Source organism: Pantherophis guttatus, chromosome 8 (genome assembly GCF_059756535.1).
Source record: "Pantherophis guttatus breed Tessera chromosome 8, ASM5975653v1, whole genome shotgun sequence".
In the NCBI taxonomy this organism is placed as follows: domain Eukaryota; kingdom Metazoa; phylum Chordata; class Lepidosauria; order Squamata; family Colubridae; genus Pantherophis; species Pantherophis guttatus.
The window spans coordinates 67,073,568-67,101,106 of NC_142070.1; the positions used below are offsets into that span (position 1 = coordinate 67,073,568).

General features: G+C 38.0%; 1 protein-coding gene across 1 annotated transcript in view; it reads right to left on the reverse strand.

Annotated features, from left to right (window-relative positions):
- The window catches only part of SPOCK3 (SPARC (osteonectin), cwcv and kazal like domains proteoglycan 3), a 151,706-nt gene that overhangs the window by 123,577 nt on the left and 590 nt on the right, over positions 1 to 27,539 (reverse strand). The window contains exon 2 of the mRNA XM_034411414.3: positions 27,184 to 27,387. Within this exon, the coding sequence (XP_034267305.1) occupies positions 27,184 to 27,387 (204 nt within the window). The remainder of the gene's footprint in view (positions 1 to 27,183; positions 27,388 to 27,539) is intronic.

Sequence of the window (27,539 nt, forward strand, 5' to 3'; positions counted from 1 at the left end):
CAGAGGACTCAGAATCTTGATTAGAGTACCTTTTTGGGGTCCTTCATAACTTTGAACAGTTGCTAAGCAACCAGTCATAAGCCAAGGACTAGCTGTATGCAAAATGGCACCACTCTAGTTCATTTACACAGAATATTCCTCTGTCAAATAACAAGCAGAGAAATGGAAGTTGAAGAGTTATATTTCCTACTCACTCCTACTGAAATTCTTGAACTATTCAATAGTGCACCAGCTTCTTGTCTATACAGAAACTGGTGCAGCAGTTTTCTAGTATATAATAAATTCACATAAAGCTGTGATGTGCCTCCCAAAGCAAAGTGAAATTAGGCTTTATATGGGAAGATCCTTCCCATGTATATACAGATATATAAAAGTGATTATATTCTTAAGCAAGTTAAATCTATCCACTTATAATATTGATCAATCTTTCTATTGCATAGATAAATAGAGGGAATCTATTTCTTTGGGAAATTGGATTGAAGTGATCCAAACAATCCAAACTTATCTTTTTATCTACAGGCCAAACTTGGCAAGTCCAAAATTCTACCTGAGTTATTTATATACAATATCAAATTACCATTTTAAAACCTTATTGCTCTTCCCTATTATGATGAAAACACTCATATTAAAAATAATGGAAAATGGGAACAAATACAGAACTTTACCAATTTCTTGAATATTATGAAGGATCAATCTTGCCTGACTATTCCACAGGTAGAGAATGCAAATTATAGATGTTGGTTCCATCACATTACTTCTCTGGCATAAAAATACAATATGCTGTCCATCTCAAAAAGTCCCTGAGATATCCAATCAATGTGAAAGAATCTTTTGATCAATTAGCAATCAGAAATGTATTTAACATTCTTTAAAACCCAAAGCACAGCAGATTGGGATGGGGTAGGATGGGATGGGACAGGACAGAATACACCATTTCAGACAAATGGTTGTCCAATCTCTTCTTAAAAACTTCCAGTGTTGGAGCATTTACAACTTCTGGAGGCAAGTTGTTCCACTGATTAATTGTTCTAACTTCAGGAAATTTTTCTTTAGTTCTAAATTGCTTCTCTCCTTCATTAGTTTCCACCCATTGCTTCTTGTCCTACCCTCAGGTGCTTTGCTGAATAGTTTGACTCCCTCTTGTTTGTGGCAGCTCCTGAGATATCAGAAGACTGCTATCATGTCACTCCTAGTCCTTCTTTTCATTAAACTGTTCTTTATATGTTTTAGTCTCCAGTCCCTAATCTTCGTTTTTCTTCTCTGCATTTTTTCTAGAATCTCAACATCTTTTTTATATTGTGACAACCAAAACTGGACACCATATTCCAAGTGTGGCCTTACCAAAGCATTATAAAGTGGTATTAACCACTTTGTAATCTTGATCTTGATTCTTGATCTTGATTCTATCCCTAGAACTGTGTTGGCTTTTTTGGTTTGGCAGGGTTACGGTTGCTACACAGTCTCCCGAGTTCCATGCTTTTTCACTCATTATATATCAAACTTTACAACTGAATGCTGTCACCATAAAGTGAGGCATCCACTTAGACATATTTTAGGCGATTTACTTGACCTCCACCTTTAGTTCATTTCTGTGCAAAAAAATAGGTATATATTATCCAGTTCAGGTGCCAAGCATTTTTTATGATTTTGAAAATTGTGACTTACCATATTTTTCGGAGTATAAGATGCACCTACCTTTTTTGGTGAGGAAAAGAAGAAAAGGAAATCTCCCTCTGCCTCTGTGCAATTTTGCCTTGTTGCAGCAAACAGCAAACAGCCTATTTTACTTTCATTTTCGTTTTCAGCATAGCTTAATTAGCACAAGGGAAAAAAAAATCTGCTCCAGCAATTTACCACTTTGCTGCAAGCAGCAGAGCCCTGGGCAAAACAGCTGAGAGCAAATCAGCGGAGAGTTGGCAGGCCAATCCAATCAACTTGTGCAAATTAGGCTGTGCTGAAGCTGAAAGGAGCTGTTTTTTCTTGCTGTTTGCTTGCAAGGAGGTAACTGCTGGGAGGCAGAGGCCAAAAGGTGGGGGCCAGTGGGTGGGTGGGGCTACATTCGGTGTATAAGACGCACCTAAATTTTCACCCCCTTTTAGGGGGGAAAAAGGTGAGTCTTATACTCCGAAAAATACGGTAATTCAGAGGAATATGATTTCTTTCCATTTCAAGCAGCAGCACTTTATGCTTTCTTCAAGTGTAAAAGTTGGATATGGATTTTTGGAATTAAAAAAAAAAAGCAAAAACTGAGGGAGCAAAATTGCAATATGGCATGCTTGCTTCATGTACAGTGATTAATATCTCTAATATCAATTTTAGGCTTAGACAAAGTGTTTGTATATGTAGTTTTGTTATAATTGGGTATCTGTGGCAACCAATTTGTCTTGCCTGGCTAAGCCCTGTAAAGTTCATCTTAATGTTCTGCTAGCTGAAGTAATATTTAAAAGAAATGATGTAATGGACATTTCAACTTTATGAGTAAGCTACTGCTGACTCAGTTGTATTAATTATCAAAAAAGCATAAAATACTTTTTACACTTGTTATTCTATATTCCCATGTTACATGAAACACATCAAACTTCACCCATATTTCTTAAAGGAAGTCGAAGTATTACACAATACTAGATTTTTACTTGATTAAAGGTAATCAGTGTCTGTACCTACAGTATAAAATTGTTGCAGAATGACAACTATGATTTAAAAACTGCTGTTTTTAAAGCAAAAACCTAGAATATATCAGAAATAATAGGGAATAACACAAGAGTCTCTAGATATTTGTCTAGAAAAAGAAGTAATTATTTGTACAAAGACTGATAGGTCAAGTTCTTGGTGTTCTCTGAACTTGTTTCTCTTCCTGTGGGTAATTTATTACCAGAGTAGGTTACATCATCAGTGCATGGGAGAATATAATGTGTTGGTTATTTTATATATAGTGATTTGCCCTACCAATCTAGATTGGGCTATTGTTTCTTCCTGAAAGAAACAATGCTCCAATTAAGATTGATAAGACAATTATGTGGCCAAGATTATTTAGCTAACACATTCACATCCTTTAAATACAAAATCTTACTGCTCTTGGGAACTAAGAAAAACTATAAATGTATAAAATAAAATAAAAACCATTGCCAGTTAAAATCAGTTGGTTTAAATAAAGAAAGGGGTAAATATTGAGAAAGTGTCATTCAATAGGAACTATCTTCTTCCTTGCTTAATGCTTTTCTTTAAATATAAACTGAATATTTCTATCCGTAGACTAAAATGACAACACAGCTTTTAAAGTTTAAAATAATAACCACCCTTAAAGAGTAGGAAAACAGTAACAAAGAGATAATGTAAATAATTGGCATTACAATTCAACTCAATATTACTTTGTTACGAAAGTAAGGTACCTAGTAATCAGTTCCATCAATCTTTTGCTGTTGACACATCTACACTAATGAATTGTCTACATCATATTTATTTTCTTGGTAAACATTAAAAAAAAATCCTTCAGAAGTGTTACATTTTTATTCAAGCACAGGAGTTTGTTCTTAGTATTTGGAAAGAAAGACAGAAAAGGTTTTTTTAAAATTTTATTCAATTTCTAAGAATAAGTATATAGATAACCATCACTTTTTATGTCTACAAAACATGTGGTTATCAAATATATATAACCAGCCTACTTGGATACAGATGAACTTTCAATCACACATTATAGTAATACTATATTTAATCTCATGTTGTTACTGTTTTTAATTGGGTCAAAATTATTTTAGTTTAGTTTGTATATGTTTCTTTGTATTTTATAAACATTGTGAGACTATCTGAAGACTTCAGCTGTCAAGAAAAATATGAATGTTCTAATCTCCTATTTTAATTTTCTAATTGTTAACTACATTATTATTTAAGAATGTAAAAATTAGTAAAAAAAAAAATACATATATTCTATGCTAAAGTAATTGCAGTATAACCAGTCCTCCCCTTCTTGTTCCCAATGAACACACATAACTGCAGTTTGCAAAAAGGAAGCACACATTTCCACATATTTATTTATTTTAGAGTTGTCATATGTCCTACCAGACCATCTTTTGCTGGAAAAACTGAGCAGTCTGGGTCCATTTTATTAAAGATAAGTACCTAAAGAATAGGTGCAAAGGTATTAGGCAGCCAAGCAACCCGGACACCTGTCCAACAAAAGGAATCACATGCAAAAATAATCTACTCCCAATCTTGCTCAGAAATTTAAACTCCTTTATGGCACTGATTTTCTTCAGCATTCAAATAAAGCTTGGAATACAGCTAAGCTTGGGAAAAAGTTTTCATGAAAACTATCATTTCTGAGGTGGCATATATAAAAAAATAGTACATGAATGTCTTTACAAAAGTTGGCTGTAACCAAAAATCAATTGATATCGGCTTTTGCAAATTGATTTCTCTTCTTCCCTAGATCAGCCCTGAAAAACTGATGGACACTCCAAAGATGACTAAAAATCTTCCATTATCTGTCACTTTCCAGAACATCCAAATCTCTTCTTTTTTCAGAATTGTAAAATATTTTTCACAGATAAAATTTCGCCTATAGATTCTGATTTCAGTCAAGGTATAGACTTATTTTCAAAATCTGTGCTTGAATCTGATACTTCCAGATTCAAGGATACTTCCAGGAGCAGGGATGATGGAGATCGGCAGCCAACAGTAGATTCTGGATGGCAAAATCTTTGGAGAAAGGTGAGATTGCCCAACTTTACTTTGAACAAGTAGTTCTTGTAAGTGGGCTGTAGGAAGCATGGCTTTTGAGGTTAGCTAGAAGTCAAGCAGCTGAGTGTCAAGGGATTCCCATTAAGCTCACAGTTGTAATGTAGACTACATGGCCTTAAAGCTCAGCCGAGCCCATTTCTTAATAACTTTTGGAATGACCATTTTTGCTGCTCTTGAACTTTTGGAAGTTTTATGGCATTCACTAGATAGGTTTCCTTCAATCCTTAACAAAAGAGGTTTTATGTACGAGTTTAAGAAAATAAAAATTATTTTGGGAGGAAATAAACAGGAAAAGGTGATTAGAATGATATTCTGAGAAAAAATAAAAATGTCAATAAAGTATAGCAACTAGAAATCAAGCTCATATAGAGGGAGACTCTATCTTTTAAATATTATTGCAATTTAAAATTGCATTGCACAATATTCTATGTTTCTGACCTTGTTTCTACAAGTAGCAAAGTAGTAGTTGAAACTTGTTTATTTCTTACTGTATTACTAAAATAGTTTCAAATTATGATTCCAAATCAATTGAAAGAGCTCAAACAAAGGCAAAAAAAAATGGAGATATTATTAGATATTGTGGAACCACCAAATGAAGGGGGGGCACCTTTAGGGCTGAATAAAGAGACATTCTAGTTTAGAGTTTGATCAGGGGAGGTCAAACCAGTGGTGGGATTCAAATAATTTAACAACCAGTTCTCTGCCCTAATGACCAGCTGGGTAGGCGTGGCTCAGTGGTCATGTGACTGTGGGCGTGGCCAACTCAACATTACTCACGTCGATGGGCACTTCACCTTAGCTGTTACAATGTAATAAGGGTTAACTGGAGAGGCAGTTTCTGTAAGCAAGGCAATAAAGATTAGGCTAGAAACAACACCAGAATGTTTCCTTTTTGCCTTCCTTACAGGATTAGCCCTGTAAAGTGGAAAAAAAACAAAATAAGATTTCTTCCAACAACCGGTTCTCCAAACTGCTTAGAAACTTAACAACTGGTTCTCCTGAATAGGTGCTGAATCCCACCACTGGCTGAATCCCACCACTGGGTCAAACCCTTTTGACTATATGTACCGTTTCCCAAGAGAAAGCAGAAATTCTGGCAAGGTTCTTGTAATATAGGTGATTGACAATAAAATAAAACTTGGGCCTATTCATGAGTGGTTCTGGTTGCTTGCATCTGTCACTAAGATGTGTTTTCATTCAGTTTCTTAAATCTCCCTATGTATTTAAAAATCAAATATATCAATATTCTGTGAGGATGGCAGCTAAAAAATTGATATCAGGCCAACTTAATTTTAAATCCTGGTGACTACATACAGAATTTTCTTGGCAAGAATACAGAAATGATCTGCCACTACTTTGGTTGGGAGTGTTATTTTCAATTTCTTATTCTACAGTACAGTACTGAGATTTTTCTAGTTGTCCAGATCAAATTGTTTTCCAGTTAACTGTGATAAATCCATTCCCCTATTTCCTTAAATCCTCCTAAAGAAGGCCAATTTATCACTTATCCACTAAATCAGTTTTCTGCTGTTATATAAGAATGCAGGCTTGAACTTCAGGAAGGCATATGGAGTCAACTCAGTTGTAAGTCTGTAAGGTCCATCAAATCTACTGCTTTCAAATCAGATTCCTTTTGTGGATTTAATTTATACAGTTACTTGCCTCCAGGGTGGATAAAAATCAATGATTTTTTTAAAAAAATCAAAAAAATCAGATTTTTTTAATTTAAATTGGATTTTTTTAAAATAAAATGCTTTCTGAGGAAAATATATTACCATCCAAAGGTTATTCCATGTTTAATTTTTCTGGTAAATAAATTCCATTAATCCATTCACAATGTCATGCTCTTCCAGAGATTTTTATAAGATTATTGGGCAGTTTCTCTGCCTACAAGATATTATCACAGATGCTTGGTTTACTTTTGCAGTTCTCAAAACTGAATTTGACTCAGCAGAGATCACATGCCTCTTAGTCACAGCAAAAATGTTATAACATGAACCGAGTTGAGAAAAAGACCTTAATCCTATTGTTCTACAAACCTATGAATAGAATCAACCCCTTCAGTGCTAAGTTTCAAGAAGTTCAGTGAACAGAATAGAAACAATATTTTTCTGATTGTTTGGAGTGGAATAGATCTGCACAAGAAGAAAGTGAAACTAAGTGTGAGGAGGAAGGGGCAAGCAGACAAGCAGTACAAAATGAAAGTGAAACTTTCTGAGCACAATACTGCACAGCCACAGACAGACAAGTCTTTGGATCTTTTTGTGTGTATGACCTGAGGTTTAACACATTCTTTCCTTGGAGGAAAAAACCTATAATGGCAGCAGGCCGTAAAAGAGACCTAGTTTGGCAATATTTTAATGAAGTTCCTTTACCTATCGGTAAGGCAGGCATGCGTGCAAACTGCAAACACTGCAACAAAGAAATGCAAGGCCTGGTGGCCTGAATGAGGCAACATCATGAGAAGTGCTGTGATGAAAATGACCAAAGAAACACATTTGAACAGGCAGGATCTTCAGGTTGGTAAACATTTTTATTGAATCATATTTCTAAAGACTGCCTTGAACTGTCATGTTTGAGCAAAATTATATTTCTTATTATTACTGCATGTTACTGTCATTTGGTACAGTTATGAAGAAAAGCAAATATTCCTTTTGGGGCAGTGCTGTGAACAATAAGCAGAAATTGTATAAACAATAAAATAACAGGATTGGCTTTTTTGTTTAGGGGAATTCATGGATTCTGGAAACTATCCACCTTCAAGATCACCATCCTCCTGTTCTACAGTTTCAGAGTTATCCATCCAGGATAGTGCTTCATTAGCATCATCATCATCAGACACCCACAGCCACATATCACTATCACCTAAAAGAAAGAAAAAACCCTTGCCTCCTGGAACCACCATAGATAAGTTTGTGATAAAAACTAGCAGATTAGAAAAAGAGTTAATTGATGAAAAAAATTGCCCAGTTTGTTTATGCAACGAACTCTTCTTTCCGTCTGACTGAGAACCCACATTTCATTAATATGGTTCAGTCACTGAGACCAGGATGCAGTCCACCCAGCAGAGCAGATGTTGCAGGGAAACTGCTGGATAAAGTGTATGACAGAGAAATGGAGCAATGTGCAACAGCTCTGGAGGGTAGAATTGTTAACCTAAGTATTGATGGGTGGAGTAATGTCCACAATGATCCTATTGTATGTGTTTGTATAACAACAGAAGAAGGGAAAGTCTTCCTTGCACAAACAATTGATACGTCAGGAAATGCACACACAGCAGAATACTTACAAGAAGTGGCAGTAAAAGCTATAATAACATGTGAACAAAAATTCAAATGTCTAGTACGCAGTTTGGTCACAGACAATGCTGCAAATGTATCCAAGATGAGAAGAAATTTAGAAGAGCAGGAAGGGAATACAAAGCTAATAACATATGGTTGCAGTGCTCATTTGCTGCACCTCTTAGCCAAAGACTTAAGTGTTCCAGAAATAAAGACTAATGTTGTTGAAATTGCTAAATACTTCCGTAACAATCATTTTGCTGCAGCAGCTCTGAAAAGGATGGGTGGAACCAAGCTAACGCTCCCACAAGATGTTAGATGGAACTCTGTGGTGGACTGTTTTGAGCAGTATATCAAGAACTGGCTTATTCTGATGACAGTTTGTGAAGAAGTTTTTCATGTGTAGGCTGGGTTGACAGTCTAAGTTTCTTAATATATATATATATATATATCTATATTGTTTAGCCAAATTAGTTAACAAACATGGATGTTTGTTTAAGCAAATAATATATGCTATAATGTTATTGTTTCAGTTGAATAAATCTATTTAAATTGTTATTATTAAGGTAATGATTATTTTTCTCCTTCCTAAGTACAACAGAAAAGTTGTCCAAATATGAATGATTAACCTATTAAACTGGGGATAAAAAAACTAATATGAAAAGTTGTTATTCTAAAAATCTTCATCTACTTGCATATTAAAGTTATACCAGCAAGAATTAGTCTTTATGTAGAAAACTATGATTTAAATCAAGCCTTACTGACTAGTGATTTAAATCGTGATTTAAATCGTGATTTAAATCAGTTTGATTTAAATCAAATCCACCCTGCTTGCCTCTGAATATTTTCCAGTCTTTATCAATTCATCAAACTTTTTTTTTAAAGTTTTCAGCTAGGAATTACATGGTCTTTTTTGAGAGTCAACCTCATTCCCTTGTCTCTAATCTTGTATGTTGTTGTTGTTCTATCTAGTAGAGTTCTTCAAAACAGAATAAGAAAATACACAGAAAAAAAGGGAATATATATATTCTGGAGATTTCAATACAAAATTAAAAGATTGAAAAAATAAGCTCCAAACTTTTTACAAATTGATAAAATACAAAATCCCTGTAATGAATGTTCAATAAAAAGGAAAATAAAATAAAAGCACTTTCAGGAGTTAATGAAAACAGCCAAACAAATCAAAGCAAAAAAGCAAAAAGATCAAATCCAGCAAGGGGTATAAATAAATCAGTATTCAACTAGCCAGTTAACTTTTAAAATAAAAAAAAAACCCAAAGCAAAACAAAGGCGTTAAAAAATGAAGTTAAAAACCAGGCTTGCTTAAGAGAATGGTCTTCTGAAATGAAAACATGACTGAAAGATCAGTGACATTCTAGCTGCTCCCACAGGGAATTCCAGTCTTTTCTCCTTCCGAGGAAAATCAGATTTTGCCATAGTAGCAAAATCAGCAGATTGTCAGCAGGAGAGAAAAATCTTCCTACCAGTGAGCAGCCATTTGGGGAACCAAATTTCAATCTCTCCTTTTGCAATGAGAGAGTTTGTATGGAAGTTTCCCCCCCCCTTAATCTAGCAACTATGCCTAATTATTTCCAATATATAAGATTACTTATGTTTATTGCCTTACATTTTAAATTCTAATATTTTCCTGAAGTACAATTACTGTATGGACCATATATATTTTTATACTTGTAGCACATGCTCAAATTCAGTTTAAACAATGATCTGGAATTCAAGATCTAATACTGACTGGATTCACATAACTTGTGGTGCTATTTGTTTCTGGTTTATTGATAATCCAGTATTGGCTAGTTTCATACAATGTACTAAACCAGAGGTCCTCAAACTTGGCAGCTTTAAGACTTGTGGACTTCCAATTTCCAGAATTCTCCAGCCAGCATAGCTGCCAAGTCTTAAAGCTGCCAAATTTGAGGACCTCTGTACTAAACAATAAATGTGTTTGATGTATTCTAATGTCTAGCTTTCACCAAAATTAATCAAACTATTTGCCCAAACCAATTAAATTATATTATAATTTGACTCAGTGCAGTGTATGAACAGGTTCTCTGAATCACTACTTCAGTGAATTACAGAAAAGTGCTTTAAGTAAGGTTGTTGTCTTGTATTGATTGTTTCCTTATAATTTCTACTATAACCCATAAAAAGATAATTAACAGGCATCTTACAAAGCTGCATTGTTTCAAATTTCCCTTGAAAAATCTAATTGCTGCACTCTTCTTGGAAAATGCACTCAAGTTACCATTGTAATTCTATTCCTGAAGCCTGACAATTTACTGGATGTTCCTTTGTTTTATATAAAGGCCTAATATATAGTAAAGAATACTGTTATTACAACTAATCTTCCTAAAATATCAGATCATTTAATGAGTAGCAATGGCAGACTGAGGATTCAGCTTTGTTCAAAATTATGAGATTTTAGGCAAACATGGTATAAAAAGAAAATCATATGGTAAGTTTCTTCATGGATGTTATTTTGTCCAAGCTGCACTAAGTGCAGAATACTTACTAACGGGTGAAAGCTATACTACCAACTTTTCCTTGAACCCTCCAACTTTGCCCTGCCCCTTAACTCTACAGTGCTTATGACAGCTGCTTTACAAACCCCAATGTCTTATCTTGCGTCAGCTCAGCAAGGGTATCATTTTTGTGATTTTTATGGTACATGATATGTAAGAGGAAGGACACAAAAGGAACACAACAATCAATTAGAGATTAGAACAAAAAAAACAATACTAAACAATATTCTAGTACTGCATTACAAAGTAAGACTACACTTGGAATACTGTGTCCAGTTCTAGTCAACACAATATACAAAAGATGTTGAGACTCAGAAAAGAGTGCAAAGAAGAGCAACAAGAATGATTAGGGGACTGGAGCTAAAACATATGAAGAATGCTTACAGGAATTGGGTAAGTTTAGTCTAATGAAAAGAAGGACTAGGGGAGACATGATAGCAGTGTTCCAATATATGATGGGATGGAAGGCTGAGTCAACCTTGAGCCGGTGAGATTTGATCCGCTGATCTGCTGAACTAGCTGCAGTACTGCACGAAGTACTTCGTGCAGTACTGCATGAAGCTATTTTTTTCAAAGATTGTACAGTACCTCCCTAAAACATGCCTTCAGTAAAGTCACACGAAGCCATAATCAGTCAACTAACTATAGAACATATTCAACAGATAAATATATTCCAAGATGCTTCTGTAACAGAGCAAGAGTAAGGGCCAAAGAAAATGATGTGGCCAAAGCCAATATTTAGCTGGCTATGCCTCTCAAACAAGTAGTTTAAGAAAACCTGGTAGAGAATAAATTATAATTCAGATGTACAGTATATTGATTACATTTATTTTTCATCACAATTAAGCATAAGTTGAAAAGTATTAAGAATTTGATTCTTCTCCAACACATATACGGTCCATCTCCCAAAACATGTCTATATAACAGATTAAATTGTACAATGATTGCCCTAATATTCTTTGAATCGAATAGAATTAGAATGTTCCACAGATCAATTTATCATACAACTATATAACATAGCTTCCTTAGCTAAGATACAAGCTCTTTCTAAATGACAAAACTGTAATTCTTCTGTCATTATCTATTCTGTTCTTATAGGAAAGTATCACTGCTGGCCCCTTTACTTAGTATGCTGAAAGAGCCTAGTGTGTTCCTTTAATTTACAAAATACATCATATTTAAGAATCAATGAAGAAACCAAATTATGTTAGCTACTGGATAATGAAGATCATTAATTTTATCTTGCAAAATATACCAACCATTAAGCAACTGCTCATCCTAAAGGCTTATTAGTGCAATAGGAAAATTACATTCATTAATAGAGGTTGTTACACTGCATCAGCTGCATTTCTGGCCTCCCACCTATATCAAAAGATGCAAACCTGTTCCAACTTCATGATTCAAAATATTCTCTTCTATAAATATAAGAATTTATAAGTAAATAAATGAATATAGTACATGATCTATAGCTTAGTCAAAAATTAGATCAAAGATGAAAATATTCTCTCCTATACAGAGAGATATACAGGTAATCCTCAATTTAAAACTACCATTGAGCCAAAAAATTCCATTGTTAAGTGAGACAGCTGTTAAGTAAGTTTTGCCCCATTTTACAACTTTTCTTGCCACAATTGTTAAGTGAATCACTGCAGTTGTTCAGTTAGCAATATGGTTGTTAAGCTAAACTAGTTTCTCCTTTGACTTTGCTTGTCAGAAGGTCGGAAAAGGTGGTCACTGCAACTGTCATAAATATGAATCAGTTGTCAAACATCTGAATTTTGATCATGTGACCATGAGGATACTACACCAGTCGTAAGTGTGAAAAACGATGTCACATTTTTCAATTCCATTGTAATTTTGAATAGACCCTAAATGAACTATTGTGAGTCAAGGACTTTCTGTATTAGGACCAAGAGAGGTACACTGACATATAGACACTGATAAAAATCAACACCAGCCATATGCCTGGGCTTGAACCTTGACTGGAAAAATGAATCCATTTTCTGAAGGTTTCGCTCTAACTGAATTGTTTAGATAAATCCCTAGATATTCACTCTAGCACAGGGGTCTCCAACCTTGGCAACTTTAAGACTTGTGGACTTCAACTCCCAGAGTTCCTCAGCCAGCAAAGTAAAGCTGGCTGAGGAACTCTGGGAGTTGAAGTCCACAAGTCTTAAAGTTGCAGAAGTTGGAGACCCCTGCTCTAGCATGTTCATATCTCTCAATTCTTTCTTTTCTTTTTGAAGTTCTAAGACTGTCAAAACCTCTGAATTGTATATGGGCTTCCACAGGAAGCCAGTAGAAAAAAGGTGCTTAGTTTAACATTATTTGAGTGACAGGTCCACTTGCTGAGTCTGTCATCATAATTGGCAGCCTCTGTTTTATAGCGATTCTGCTTTATTGCATGGATTAAGATCTGGGATTACCATAAAACTCAAAATGAATGTGAATATGGACTACATAAATGTTGCATGCACAGCCCCGTGTTGAATGCAGGTAGAAGTTAGTGCAAGAGTTTTTTACATATCATGGACCCTATCAAGAACATTTTTTCTTGAAAAAGGCCATTTCCATGCAAATCTCTCAACTCTAAAAGACGATTCTGGCAACTTGAATTATTTTCATGACAATATTTGATGCACGTACTTTAACCACACAAAGCTGATTTCCTTAATTCAATACATTTTTACTTTTTAAAGACTTACATTTCCCATTCTGTAGTCACCATTACCAAGCTTTCTAAATCTAATATTACTAGTCAAGCAAACAAAAAATAAATAATATGGTTTCAATTCAGATATTAAATTTAAAACAGAAAAGAAAAAGAAGATCATTCTTAGGAATCTAAGTGTTGAAGCCATATTACATTTGGAGTTGTAATATGTTTCATACAAACTGCCCCCCTATTCTGCTGCTACTACCCATTTGTACAGTAGAAAGCTATTTTTAGTGGCTGTGGTTTATTAGGCACAGATGGCAAAAGTCAATTCCAATAAGAGTAAAGACGTAAGACAAACTAATGATGTACAGCCATATCCACTGAATAACCTATGGCAACTTTAAGAAAGATTATGGATTGACAGAAAGACAGTAAAGGCAAAATAAAACAGTTATCTGCTTTACCTGATCTTACAAGGCCAGCCTACAGAGTGGCATATTAATACTTTTCTATCTTTGAAATATCCAGCAGTTTAGCTAGCTTCCCTCAGCTAAACATTATCCATGGGTAAATAAAATATCACTAAGTAACGTATTTTCTTACTTGCTTTTTAAGTAGTCCAACCTACCGTGTTTTCCCAAAAATAAGATCTCCACAGATAATAAACCCTCCCCTGAAAATAAACCCTCCCCGAAAATATTTAACCGCATGCACAGCCAGTCCCCGCCATTTCTTCTGGTTATGGTTAGGGAGACAGCTGGAAATTAGGTAAGACGGCAAGAGGAGCCCCGTCTTGCTCTAAGCGCCCCAAAATAATAAGACCTCCATGAAAATAAGGCCAAGCACTTATTTCAGGGTTCAAAAAAATGTAAGACAGGAAAACACGGTAGAAATTACTCCAAATTATCACTTAAGTCTCTTGACACCGAATTAAATTAATTTAAGAATCATTAAAACATGGAATTGTTTATAAAGTATTGTAGAAGACTCCAAATTATTTATCAAAACTATAACATTTATAGATAAATACATGGAATTGGGGGTTGCTTTCAAATGTACTACTTATTTTAGATTTTACAGAATCTCTCCTCTATTTTATCAATTCAGAAACAGCATTACTGCTGAATGAACTGGGAATTTTATATTACACATCAAAAGCACAAAGCATTTGAAAAACTCTGCCAAGAAAAGCTGAGTTTTAGTATTTCACAAGTCTGTATCTGCTTGGCAGGCATTGATGGAAAGAGGGCATTCTCCTCCAATTTGTTTCTGAAGAGAAGAAAAGAGCCTATAGATAGACCTCCGCTGCCAGAAAACAGCAGGCTTGGTTAGTGCTGCTGTTCATTTTGTCATTTCCAATCACAGAATCAAAAGAGTCGTCAATAAGGCTAAAAGAATTTTTGATCTTATGGTTCCTTTTAGAATATACATGATTTCTTTAGCCTGTAGGCAATTACAGGAAAGTGACACAACTGAGAATGTTAGCAGCTACAACTTTAGTTCAGAAGAGAAATAAGTAAGAAGAATGATTACTTTAAAGAATATAATAGAACTTTGACAAGAATTTTAAAAACAGACCTGTCATTCATAAAGCAGTCAAATATTGTGGCATTTTACAATGTGCATGTTAGAATTTGCATGTTACAATAACAGCAAATAATATAGCAAAATCTGTGCTGATGTATGGGGTCGTTTTGATTCAAGGAGTCTTGAAATTTCAGGAACTTGTTTTCATAAACACTGAAATCCACGCATAGGAAAAACTACTAGTGCTAAAACCTACGGTTTTTGGAAAGAATGAACATTGGACTTACCTTGAACGTTCCATCTATGTGCACTGCTAGAGAGTCCAAGCATGGGTTAATTTCAGTCTGTTATGATGTCACTGAGTTGGAATTTCTTTGGCCACGCCTTCTTCCTCCGGCCGAGCCTCAGTTTTTTTAACGAAACTGGAACCAAGGAAGACGCGATACATCCGAAGAACTGACCACTCCTGGACCCCGGACCCGTACAAGCCAGGGTGGGATTGGACTCTCTAGCAGTGCACATAGATGGAACGTTCAAGGTAAGTCCAACGTTCAATCTCCTGTGCACTCTTGGAGAGTCCAAGCATGGGATATACCCAAGCTAAAGTAATGTTGGCAGGGAAGCAGGTTGGTCCAGGGTCCCCTCGGCCTGCAGGACTCTCTGTAAAACACGCCTCCCAAATGCTGGTTCAGCCGAAGCGTACTGATCCAACTTGTAGTTCCTCATGAACACAGAAGGGGTCGCCGAAGTGGCCGCTCTGCAAATCTCCAAAATTGATGCTTGTGTAGCCCAGGCAGCCGTGGTGGCCGCACTGCGAGTAGAGTGCGCCATGATGCGTCATGGTACGGCAATGCATGCCTTGAGCCAACGTCCAATGGTGGATGGAGATACCTTCTTCCCCATCGAGGTGGGCTGGAAGGACATGAATAAAGTCCCCGGAATGACGCGGTGTGCTTAATGTACCTCTTTAAGGCACGGGATACATCCAACGTATGCCAGCGCTTTTCCCTCAGATGTTGTGGATTGGGGCAAAAGTCTGGCAGAATAACCTCCTGTGCCCTGTGGAACCAGGAATTTATTTTTGGCACAAATGTAGGCTCCAATCGAAGAATAACTCTGTCCGAGTGAAAAATGCATAAATCCTGGCACTCTGCAAGGGCAGACGTGATCGCGAATAAGAACACAACCTTAAACGTAAACAGTCTAAGCGTGGTAGTCCGCAGTGGTTCAAAAGGAGGTAAGGTGAGTGCTTGTAAAACCAAGGATAGGTCCCAGATCGGGTACCTATGTACAGTTGGAGGTAATAAGTTGGCCGCATCCCTCAGAAAGCTACGAACCTTAGGATGGTGTGAGAGAGGAATAGGTCCTTCGCCAGACAAGATGGTAGCCAATGCTGCAACTTGGCACCTGAGTGTATTGGTCGATAATTTCTTCGTCAGACCCCGCTGTAGGAACTGTAGCACCTGTGGGACTATGGCAGAGGTAGGAACTAGATTTACAGTGGCGCACCATCGACTGAAGGAAGCACAGGTGGCATTGTAAATTCTGGTCGTAGACGGTTTCCTAGACATAAGGATGGTAGAAATCACCTCCGGTGAATAGTGTCCTTTCCTGAGGGTCTCCCGCTCAAGCGCCAAGCGGCCAACTTGAGCCACTGGGGGTCCGGATGTTGAAGGGCCCCTTGGCTGAGGGAGACTGTGTGCGATGGCAATATCCATGGAAGTGCTATTGACAGTGACATCAGGTCCGCGAACCAGGGACGCCTTGGCCAATGCGGGGCCACTAACAGCACCTCCGCCTCCTCCTCCAGAATTTTCTGGATCACCCTCTGGAGAAGAGGAATGGGAGGAAAGACGTAAAGAAAGTCGGGGGGGCATGGACAACGAAGGGCGTCGACCCCCTCTGCTGTTGGAGTCCAAAATCGGGTGAAGAACTGAGGTAGGTGAGTGTTCTGAGGTGTGGCAAACAAGTTCAAGATCAGAACCCCGAATCGAACTGTGATGCGATGAAACAAGTCCAGATGAAGGCGCCATTCTGACTGGTCTATCGTCATTCAACTCAACCAGTCTGCTGTGGAGTTGGATGTTCCGGTGATGTGTTCTGCCCGCAAGGACAGAAGATGTCATTCCGCCCAGAGACCCAATTTCTTCACCTCGCACATAAGGAGTTTGGAGCGGGTGCCCCCTTGGTGGTTGATATGTGCCTTGGCTGTGACATTGTCTGTTAACATAAGAACATGCTGATTCACCAACTTGGTTTGAAAATGACAGAGCGCCAGATGGGCTGCTCTCAGCTCCAGCCAATTGATATCATTGTGTAGCTCTCGCTGAGACCATCTTCCTTGAGTCACCTGGGTCCCCAGGTGTGCTCCCCAGCTGAAGAGACTCGCATCCGATGTCAGGATCAGTCTGGGAGGATCTCGAAACAGGCAGCTGCCTTCCATGGCCTTCGACTTCCACCAATCCAGGGACTGCCATACCTGTAGAGGAACTCTGATTCTGCACAGTGAGTTGCTGCGCCCTGACCTCTGACTGGGGAGAAGTAGCCACTGCAGGGGGCTAGAGTGCAGACAAGCCCAGGGAACTATAGCTAAGCAGGAAATCATTTTCCCTAACAGCTGGGAAAGAGTCAGTAAGGGCACTGAAACTGACACTTGCACCTGTTGAACTAAGTCTTTTATGCTTTCCTGTCAGTCTGGAGACAGAAACACTTAAGATAACTGCGTGTCTATCACCGCCCCCAGATGAGTAAATCTGGTGGATGGTGTCAAATGGCTTTTCTCCCAATTTACCTAAAACCCATGATCCTGAAGTACCTGAATCGTGAGCTGCAGATCCAGTTGTGCCTGCCTGAGCGACGATGATTGAATCAGCACATCGTCCAGATAGCACTGCAGGCGAATGGGATGTGCTCTGAGACATGCTGCTATCATGTCCAGCAATTTGGTGAAGGTGCGTGGGGCTGAAGAGAGGCCAAAGGGAAGTGCCCGATATTGCCAGTGGTGTCCTGCAAATGCAAATCTGAGAAACCTCCTGTGAGACTCCCTTATGGGGACATGAAGGTATGCCTCCTTGAGATCTATTGATGTTAGATAATCTCCCTGTCGGAGGCAACTCAGAATTGAATGAAGAGATTGCATTTTGAATCTCTTGTAAATTATGTGAACGTTGAGGTCTTTGAGATTCAGTATAGCTCTTTGGCCGCCTGAACTCTTGGGAACCAGAAAGAGTACGGAGTAAAACCCCAAACCCCTTTGTCCAATTGATACTGGTTTGATGGCTGAGATATCCAGCAGGTGTTGAATCTCTCCTCCATCATGGCCTTTTTGATGGGTTCTCTGGGGACAGGGCACTGAAGAAATCGAAGAGGGGTCTGGAGCAAAATTCTAAGGTCAGACCTAGGGTAATTGTCTGTAAGACCCACCCATCTGTGGTGGTATCCCGCCACTGGTCGGCAAACCTCTGTAGTCTGCCGCCAATTGGGATTTGAGCCCATGAGTCATTTGGAGCGGTGGTATGGGCATCCCCCTGAACCCCTGTAAGGCTGCCTTGACTGCGATTGTCGAAATCTATCTCGAAATCCTGATCTATCTTGCGCTCTGTCCCCGTCCCCCCCCAGGAAAGTGTTGCCTGTGTTACTGGGAGGCGGGGAATCCCGTCTCCGTGATCCGAAAGGACTGCCTACAGTCCTAGTCTGCTGAGGAAGAACCTTCCTCTTATCCTTGCCCTCCACTAGGATGGGATCTAGAGCCTCTCCAAACTGCTGGCTTCCCTTAAAGTGGACTTTGTGTCCACTTGCCACTGGCGCAGCCATAATAAACATCTGAATGCAACATTAGATGCTAGGGCTGTAGAGGCAAACTTTGCCGCAGCAATAGAAGCGTCAGCCGTGTACTCAGTTGCAGCTATTAGTTTGCTGATGTCCTGTTGTAGACGTACATCCTCTGGAAAGATCCTGGCCTGCATCTGTTTTAGTCATAAAACAGACATTCTAGACATAAATGAGGCTGCTGTGGCTGTCCTAACTGCCCAAGCCGCTGCCTGATGAGTTTTGCGTGCAGCCAAATCCGCCTTCCTATCCTCAGTCTTCAAACCTTCAGCAGTATCAGAAGGGAGAATTGCAGATAAAGCCAAATTAGCCAATGGAGGATCAACTCAGGGAATCTGAAGAAGATCCTCCAGTTCCTTCTCCACAGTATACATCTTTTTGTCCATGCCACTAGGTGCAGGGATTGAAAGAGGTTGAGCCCATTGCCTCTGAATTACATCTAGAAAGAATTTTGGAGAGGGAATAATTTCCTGCGTAGTAACCCACTCTGTAAAGAGACTGGCACAAAGTTTCTGAGATTCTCCAGCCTCAGTGGTAGATCTTTCCATCTGACCCATATTAGCAGTCATTTTTGCTTTGAGTAGTAATGTCTTGAAGAGATGGGGACGAAATAAACCAGAATAAGAAGGCTTGTCCTGGGCAAGCTCTTCATCTCCAGACACTTCAAAGTCACCTAATTCTTCCTCTCCTTCCAGCGAAGCCTCGCTGTGAAGTGATGGAGATGCATGGCGGGACCCCTCCCTATATTCTCTGTGCTTATGCGAATGTTGATGCATAGGATCTGATCTGGAAGGCTCTGGATGTAAAGGAGCCAAAATTCCCCTTTGTTTAAGGACCTCATCAATACCTTGGGTAATGGTCTGAACAATGGCAAAACGTAAATCTGAGGATAAGGTTTGCTGAGTCACCTCTAGGTGGCGCAAGCCCACTGCTGTGGGTGTAAACATGGCTGATGGTGCACAACGCTGCCTGCCAGGCACCTGAGAAGAATCAGATGGGGGCTGAGGAGGGTCAGGTATAAAACCTTCCTGAAAGGGAACTGCCTGAAAGCCATGTGATCCCGTGGGTACAGTGGGAGACCGGTTAGGTTGATCCTACTGAACATCTTGCTGCAATTCTGAAGATACAGGATTAGAAGTCTCACCCATATCCTTAGACCCCTCGAGGGATTTAGAAGCTGCAGCTTGTTGCTGAGCCTTTGCAAAATGCTTTTCTAAGGCTTTTTGTCTCCTCCGGGCATCTTTCTCAGCAGCCACAGTTGAGGATTTGGAAGATTTGGCTTGAGTGGTAACAGAAGCCTTGCTAGATCTTAATCTGGGCTTTTTAAGAACAGGACAATCAGCCTGATATTGGGAATCTTCAGAATCACTGCTATTAGTCATCTCTAACCTTGAAAGCATGCTTAAAAACCCCCAAGAGAATAAAAGCTGAAAGATTTACTCACTGTGCAGATCAGAGTTCAAATCACGCCCAAGCCAGTGAAATGGTTTGTTAGGCTATGATTACAAGTAGCAGCAACAATGACCAGACACTTCAGGTGTTAGCAGGGCTTGTTCCCAGCAACGTGGCAACCAATCACTCAAATAACGCTTTATAAACCGATGAAACAGTTTTTACTTGCGTGGCCACGATATTCTGTGATGGTCAGGCCTCCGGAGAAGGTCCCTTGCTCCAAATGCTGCCCAGCTGGTCAATTTTCCCAGAAATTTGCTGCTTGTATGCTGCTACAAAATGGCCACTGCCCACAAAATGGCGGCTACTGGCCCCACGATCTGCACGCTTCCCTCTGGCCTGCTGCTCACCAGCAGCTCTCAAAATGCAGGGAAACCGAAGCCTCGGACTTCCCTAGTGCCCACGATGCCTTCCAGATGGTCAGGGATGAATCCCAGCGCGATCTGAGCCAAACGGTAATGGCGGCCGCCACAGCAATCTAAACGCTGTTTGTAAGGTCTGCAGCGCTAATCACTCTCTGCGCTCTGTTTTCGCCACTCCCAAATCAATTTAGAGGCTCTAATTACATTAATATGAAAGGAATTTAAAAATAGCCAATTTTCCTAATAGAACTAATTTTTTAAGTAATTTATTTTAAGGAACCAACTCAAACAAGTCTTTCATTCAGACTGAGTTGAAAAAACTGAGGCTCGGCCGGAGGAAGAAGGCGTGGCCAAAGAAATCCAATTCAGTGACGTCATAACAGACTAAAATTAACCCATGCTTGGACTCTCCAAGCAGTGCACAGGAGATTGCAAAAAGTGAGCCCAAAAATATGGAGTTAAGGATTTTAAGGAGCAAACTTAGCGGTTTAGGGTTTGCAGTTATGAGTGACCTGGGAGCCATAAATGAGATACTGGAGCAGTGCATGTTTTAAAATCCCTACTCAAAACTCAGAACCTTCTTCCATCAGAGGCCATTTGGAATCATAAAGAAAGCCCTTTTGGGATCTACATTGGAAAAGACAGCTGATAGGGGAATATTTCCCCCCAAAATTTCCTTCATTAACCTAGAAACCATTCTAGTGCGGAGGAGGGGAGTAACACCCTGAGTTGCATAGTATACCAGTTTAACAAAAACATTTTCCTTTTACTCAGTCTTGTCCAAAAACATCATTTTACTTGTCTACATACAGTTATATGGAAGAATTTTCTAAAAATCCCAAATTTTAAATGCATCCTCTTCTGTTCCTCCAAGCTGGTGTCTTCTAGATTTTGAAAGTTCAAACCTCATAAGTTTACAGTAAAGCAGCATAAAGAATGGAATAGTATTACTTTTTTTATTTATCATGGCAAAGGTGTTTTATTTGTTGACCTGATCAACATATTGGAAGGGAAATCATAAAGTCAACAAGATTTTCTGTGTTTCTAGCAATGTCTCCTTAGAAAAGCTTCCTTTAAACTTAAAACCATTCTTACAATAATGCAATACTTTTTAAGTTTTGCTAAACAATTGGCCATAGAAGTTTGATACAAAACAAAGTTTGGGTGTTTGCATACATTATATTAAGTTATACAAGCAGTTGGTGGGTTCAGGTATGTGAAGCCAAAAACAAACCATTGAGATTTATAAACCATGATTTATGGATTACTATGCTGCACAAATTCAGTCAGTGGTACTTATTCATGAATAAGTGATTTAGCATACTATCACTTAGCACACTAACCATGATGGCATGCTAAGTGATGAGATCAGCAGGGAAGAAAGAGACTCTTTGCTGGCTGACAAAGTTAAATATTAAAATCTAATCTAGATAATTATTAAGCCTGTGTGAAACATAGATTTGCTTTGTTTTGTTCCCCAAAACTCTATATTGTTTCTTATCATGTCCATATTTACAAATGATAAAAAGAAATTCTGTATACATGCTTGTGCTTGAACAGAAATCTCATTTGGTTTTGTGAAAGATGAAGGATTCTAAGAAAAAAATTGTAAAAAAAGTATGTTGCAGCTTTTTCGTAACATTCTTCAACTCTTGGGAAAGTTTGAATCTTCCAAGCTTTGCAAGGGACACCTTGAGGGACAATCAGGTACACAAAGCAAAAAAAAAAAAAAAAATCATCATAGAATCAAAAGGTCCACTTTGCACAGTCCCTCAACATACCGTATATCCCATAATATTTTAGCTTTAAAGAGATGCCTTGCTCCATCTTTTCTCAAGAAAGCAATAATCCTTAGAAGTTGTGCAGCCCTACAAAATATATCCTTTAAATCCTATACTTTCGTCTGTTTTTCTGTAAGACAAGTTTTATGTCAAGAGTGTTAAACCACTTCCATAAAAGTGAAAATAAACATTCAAACAGGTTTTACACAATATTCTTTGGAATGAACTTGTTTTAGTGGATATAATATTAATTATTCAACTAGGAAATTCAGTGCCAATCTAATAAACCAGGAAAAGGTACAACAAATCTTAAATAAGCTAAGGTTATGAATAGTTATTACTGAACTGCTCTCAATTCCCTTCTATTGTGTTCTAAATCACTTTTGGAAAGCTGAGTCAATGAGCCAGAAGTTGGGGTCATTATGTGATACATAAATCAATCTTGTCAGTTAATTCCTGAGTTAAGCCTTTAAATACTGCTTTTCACATTAGAAGAACTTGTCAAAGGCTTTTCCTTTATTTTACAAAAAGCATGCTTGAAATACAATTTAACACTATGTAAGAAAACCTAAATAATCACTGCACTTGAATGAAGTTAAACTGCATAAGCAGGATACAACAACATAAAGCAGGAAAAACAATTTAATAGGGAAAATAACATTTCAAATTTTAACTGCTATTAGAGGCAGAATTTAAATCATTTCCAAAATAACCCTTTTAAATTAGTGTGGTCTCTCCCATTGGAGGCACCTCAGAAATATTACATTGCTAAGGTCAGAAATTTGCAACCAGAAAGGGCCAAAAGTTGAAGTAGAACACATCTGCAAGCCACAAAGTGGTAGAAAGGCTGAATTAGTCATACCGACAATCACCATTTCTTACTGCTGAAACAATCATATTTTCCTACTTAAATGTTTTTTAAAGACAACATTTGCAATAAATCCAGATATTAGTAAGTATAAATAAGACTCTTAATTTTTTTTCTGATGTGGGATCAATGTCTTTAACAACTGCATGATAATGAGAAATTAAACAAGTGATATATCAAACTATACCTGTTGAATTTGGATGGGGAAGTTAATAGTGGTAAAAACATAGTTTGGGGACCCATCAAGGAGGAAATCTATCTAGATGCTTAAGAGTTGATACCAACTTGATAGCACATAATCAAACAATCAATTTGTTATACGTTAATATAGTAATAAAGTACTCTGGTATATTTGTTTCTACAATTGATAGATTTAAGCTTTTATCAGAAGATGAGTTAATATCATTAGAATAAGTGTTTACTCATTTATTGACCTAATGCATTTCAAAAACAGTTATTCTAACTTTTTACTGAATGACTGTCACAGAAAGTTATTAAAATATTTACAGAACATATTAGCCATTCCAAACCAGATTTATGCTGCACTGACATTAGCTGGACTTAATTTCAAGTAAAAGTCTACAGTAAGTCTATAGCTAATTCCAGTTAAATAATTTAAGCAGTTAAAAGGATTTTTTAAACAAAAGTTGGAAGAAGTTTCCTCCAGTACTTTTTTTTTTTAAAAAATAAAAATCAGATATCTTCAAGATTTTCTATTATAAGGATGATATTAGCAATCATCATACAAGAAACATGATTACATACACATTTAGAAGCAAAACAGCCTAACCAACCTGAGTGAACGCATAATTCTCATGACATAAGGCAAAAAAATCATCAAACCCCACCCTAAAGTAATGTTTGTGTACACTTATGGTGAAACATCAAGTTCATTCTAATTCTCCACTATAACATCCAACGTTTGTAAATTAGACAGTGTTTGATTTCAGGCTGCAGCCTCATTCACATCAACTTTAAAACCTTTGAATAGGGTTAGTACACCATTTATATGCTATTAAAGTTTATATACACATCAATCTCTCTTTGGCCAATTGCTCTGGTTTTCCATACAAAAACATCAGCTCAGAATAAACAGAATGGAAAGCATGTAACTTCAGAGTTCCCAAAAGTATACTTTAAAAAAGTATCTTAACTGAGTTTTCATATTATGTTTACTCATTATGTTCAGCTATGGTTGTTGTCCAGACATTGATAAAACTATTGAAGGAATTTGCCACTATCTTAACCATATAATTTCTTTTCATAAATAAGAATGCTTAGTGCCAAAGTATTATCATCTTAAGAAGTGCAAACCATTCTTTTTTAATTATCTGTAAAAATATGGTAGATCAGTGTTTGCTAACATTTGTAATTTATGAACAATAGTATTATTTTTTAAGAGAGTGCTATGGATTAAAATCCCACTTTTATCCAATAGAAATAAGTGCAAACTATCACAAAGTTTGTGATGCCTAGGGGTGATAATCAATGCACTCAATTATCACTCAAAACAGGAAATATGTACTCATTACATGACAGACTAAGTAACAAAATCCATTTGAACATCTTAAAAAAAAACAGATTAAGGAAAACACTGATAACAAACACCAATCTACTAATTTGGTGCTCAGAAGCCTTTTCTACTGAATTCACAGTCTCTCCTGGTAGCAAGCAGAAAATCAAAGTGACAGTCCTAGAAATTAATAAGTAAAGGACACACACTGTAGCAAAGCAGGTTTCCAATTAATATTTCACATTCTGCAACTAAACAACTAAAACAAATGGCTAGAAAAATTATTTCTACAAAATGCACACCATTTTCCATGACTATAAACTTGAGATACTCTGTTATTGCCTCGGTTTATCCCCATCACCATGAACAGATCCCTATTTCTCATATTCTCTTTCATCAAATAATATCTTTTGCCATTTTTGTAGCTACCAGGATTTGTCAAAAGCCAACACAAACTTCTCTCAGTTTGTGAGAGAAAACAAAGCAAAACAAAGATTCTGAATTGATGCAGTCTTGAGCTCCTGACAATCTATGGAGCAGAAACCAAAGTGCTGGCTGGTGGATTCAGAAACATCAACCGAAATGCCAAGGGAGTCCAATATGGAGATTTCAAGGAATGTGAGCGAACTCTCTTAGGAAAATGTTAGTGTCTCAAGGGCAGAAATTACCATCAGTGTGCACTAGGGTATGGAATTTCTACATTTTCAAGCTATTCAACAAGAAAGTACATTAATCATTTTGTGAATGCATCGTTATTATTCATAGTAAATATAAATAATACAAGTAGCAAGCTTCTTCTCCAAGTACAGTTTAGAAAAAACTATAAAGACAATGTTAGGGCTTTGGACAGGTATTTTTAAAAGAGAAAAATAGAAACACCAATTCCTTCCAAAGAACTATTTTCTAAACAACACAGGGCATACAATTCAGTCACAATAAAGTGCTACTACAATAAGTATTATTTTCTTTCCAGGATGTATTCAGTCTGGTTGCAAACATCTGTAGGCATACATTTCAATGAATGATTAATTCCAATTAAACACATTTAGCTCAGGCTGCACAAGTCAAGTTATGCCTTCAATATAAACCTTCAAGCAAGCATTTCAATGGTTCAGAAGCTAGTAATTTAACCTGTTTTAATCTAGTATAAAAAATGGGGAAACACTTTCTTTTCTTTTCAGTAGCTGCATTGTTCTGAACGCTTTAAAAGTATACAATACAGTGTACTTAATATGCCTAATTAAAAATAGATGAAGCAAGCAGATAGAAAATGGCTTACGGGTGCTTTCCAATTCACAACAGTTTTGCATCCCATCTCAATTCTGTCATTCATTGAGAAGCATTTTACACACTGAGTGAACTTCTTGGCTTTGACCCTTCTAAACAGGCCAAATTAGAAACAGGGAAAGAAAAGACACAGTGATTGCTTTGCATCAGCTGTAACCCTGTTGCATGCATGCATGCATGATGCTGCTTTCAACTTTCCTTACTTTTTTTCCATGAGGCCGAACATTTAAACACGGAGTCCTATGGCAGTAGAAAACCGGTCAGTTACCAATTATTATATATATATATCTATATATATACCATGACAGAACATGGCAAACAGGCAGACTCAAAAAGCTTAACTCATTTCCATCAAAAGGGGTTACAATGTTTTTCTATCCACTCTTTCTAGACTAATGAAGGGAAAAAAACACCTTATTTTCCACCCTGAAAACCTATTTTTGCTTGGTGGTGATGGTTTTTTTTGTTGTTGTTGTTGTTTTTTGTAGCATGCTGAATACTCTTTTTTTTTCATCCCCCCCCACTTTTTTTTTTTTTTTTTTGCAGCATAGTTTCCATTCCCTGGACCTCTGAAATGCAATATATGGCTTTTATTATACAGTACGATTTTCACAAGCATCCAAAAGGATGGGGTATCTTCTTTCCTCCCTCTCCCCCTTTTCCTCGGTGCTATTTAACACATCATCATCATCAATCAAGGTTTTTTTTTATTCATTCGTGGACATTCGAAGTCCTCCAAAGTAGCATTGTCTCTTTTCATCCCCCCCCCTTTTTTTTAAAGATTCCATGAAGCCATAAGATCGATGCCTGCCTTCTTTTTTTCTTTTTTAAAAAATAATCTTTATTTACATTTATCATTAAAAAAGAAGACTGCCGTCTTGATACATTACCTAGAGAAAGATTGGGGGTGGGAGTTGGGGGGGAGGGAGGGAGACGATGCACTTTTGCAACTCCGATGTAAAACAAATATAAAACAGAATCACTTTCCGCCCCCCTCCTTATTTTAATACTCCAAACCTTCTTTTAATACTCCAAAACTCCCCATTGGGGAGCAATGGGAAAAGTTGGCCGCTGTAAGGGGCGCCTAATAGGAGGACTAATTTTGGTCCTAAAATAAACTCAAGCTGCAATACAGAATTGACGAAGGGTGGTTGTTGGGGTGGGGGGGCAGCCCTGCTGGATTCATAAAGGACAGAAAGCCGAAAAACTTCCCCGCGGAAAGATAATCCCGCCTGCAGCCAGGACGCAGGTAAGCAGCCTTGGGGGCAGGAAGGCAAAAAAAAAAAAAAAAAAGGCAGAAAGCGAATAGCACCCAGAAACCCCAGGGGGGGCTTGCTCAGCTCACACTTACGTCTCGGAATTTGTTCCACTGTCCGACCTCCTTGTCGTATTGGGAGATGGTCGTAAGCCATTGCTTATCATCCAGGAAATTCCCGCTGTCTGACCTGCCTCCGGCACCCGTCGCCGTCGCTGCAGCTATCGACCCCGCCGCCGCCACGGCTGGATTGCACCAAGCGGCTGCCCACACGCAGGCGAAGGCTGCTACCTTGAACATCTGGGGGGGGGGGCGAGAGAAACAAAAAAAAGGGGGTGGTTAGCCCCCCCAAAAAAGAAGCAACCTAGGCGCACCGCGAGAGGCCCTCCCCAACCGAGCCAGTTGAGGGGGGGAGAAGGAAAGGGGGGGTGCTAGTCTAGAGAAAGCGAAGC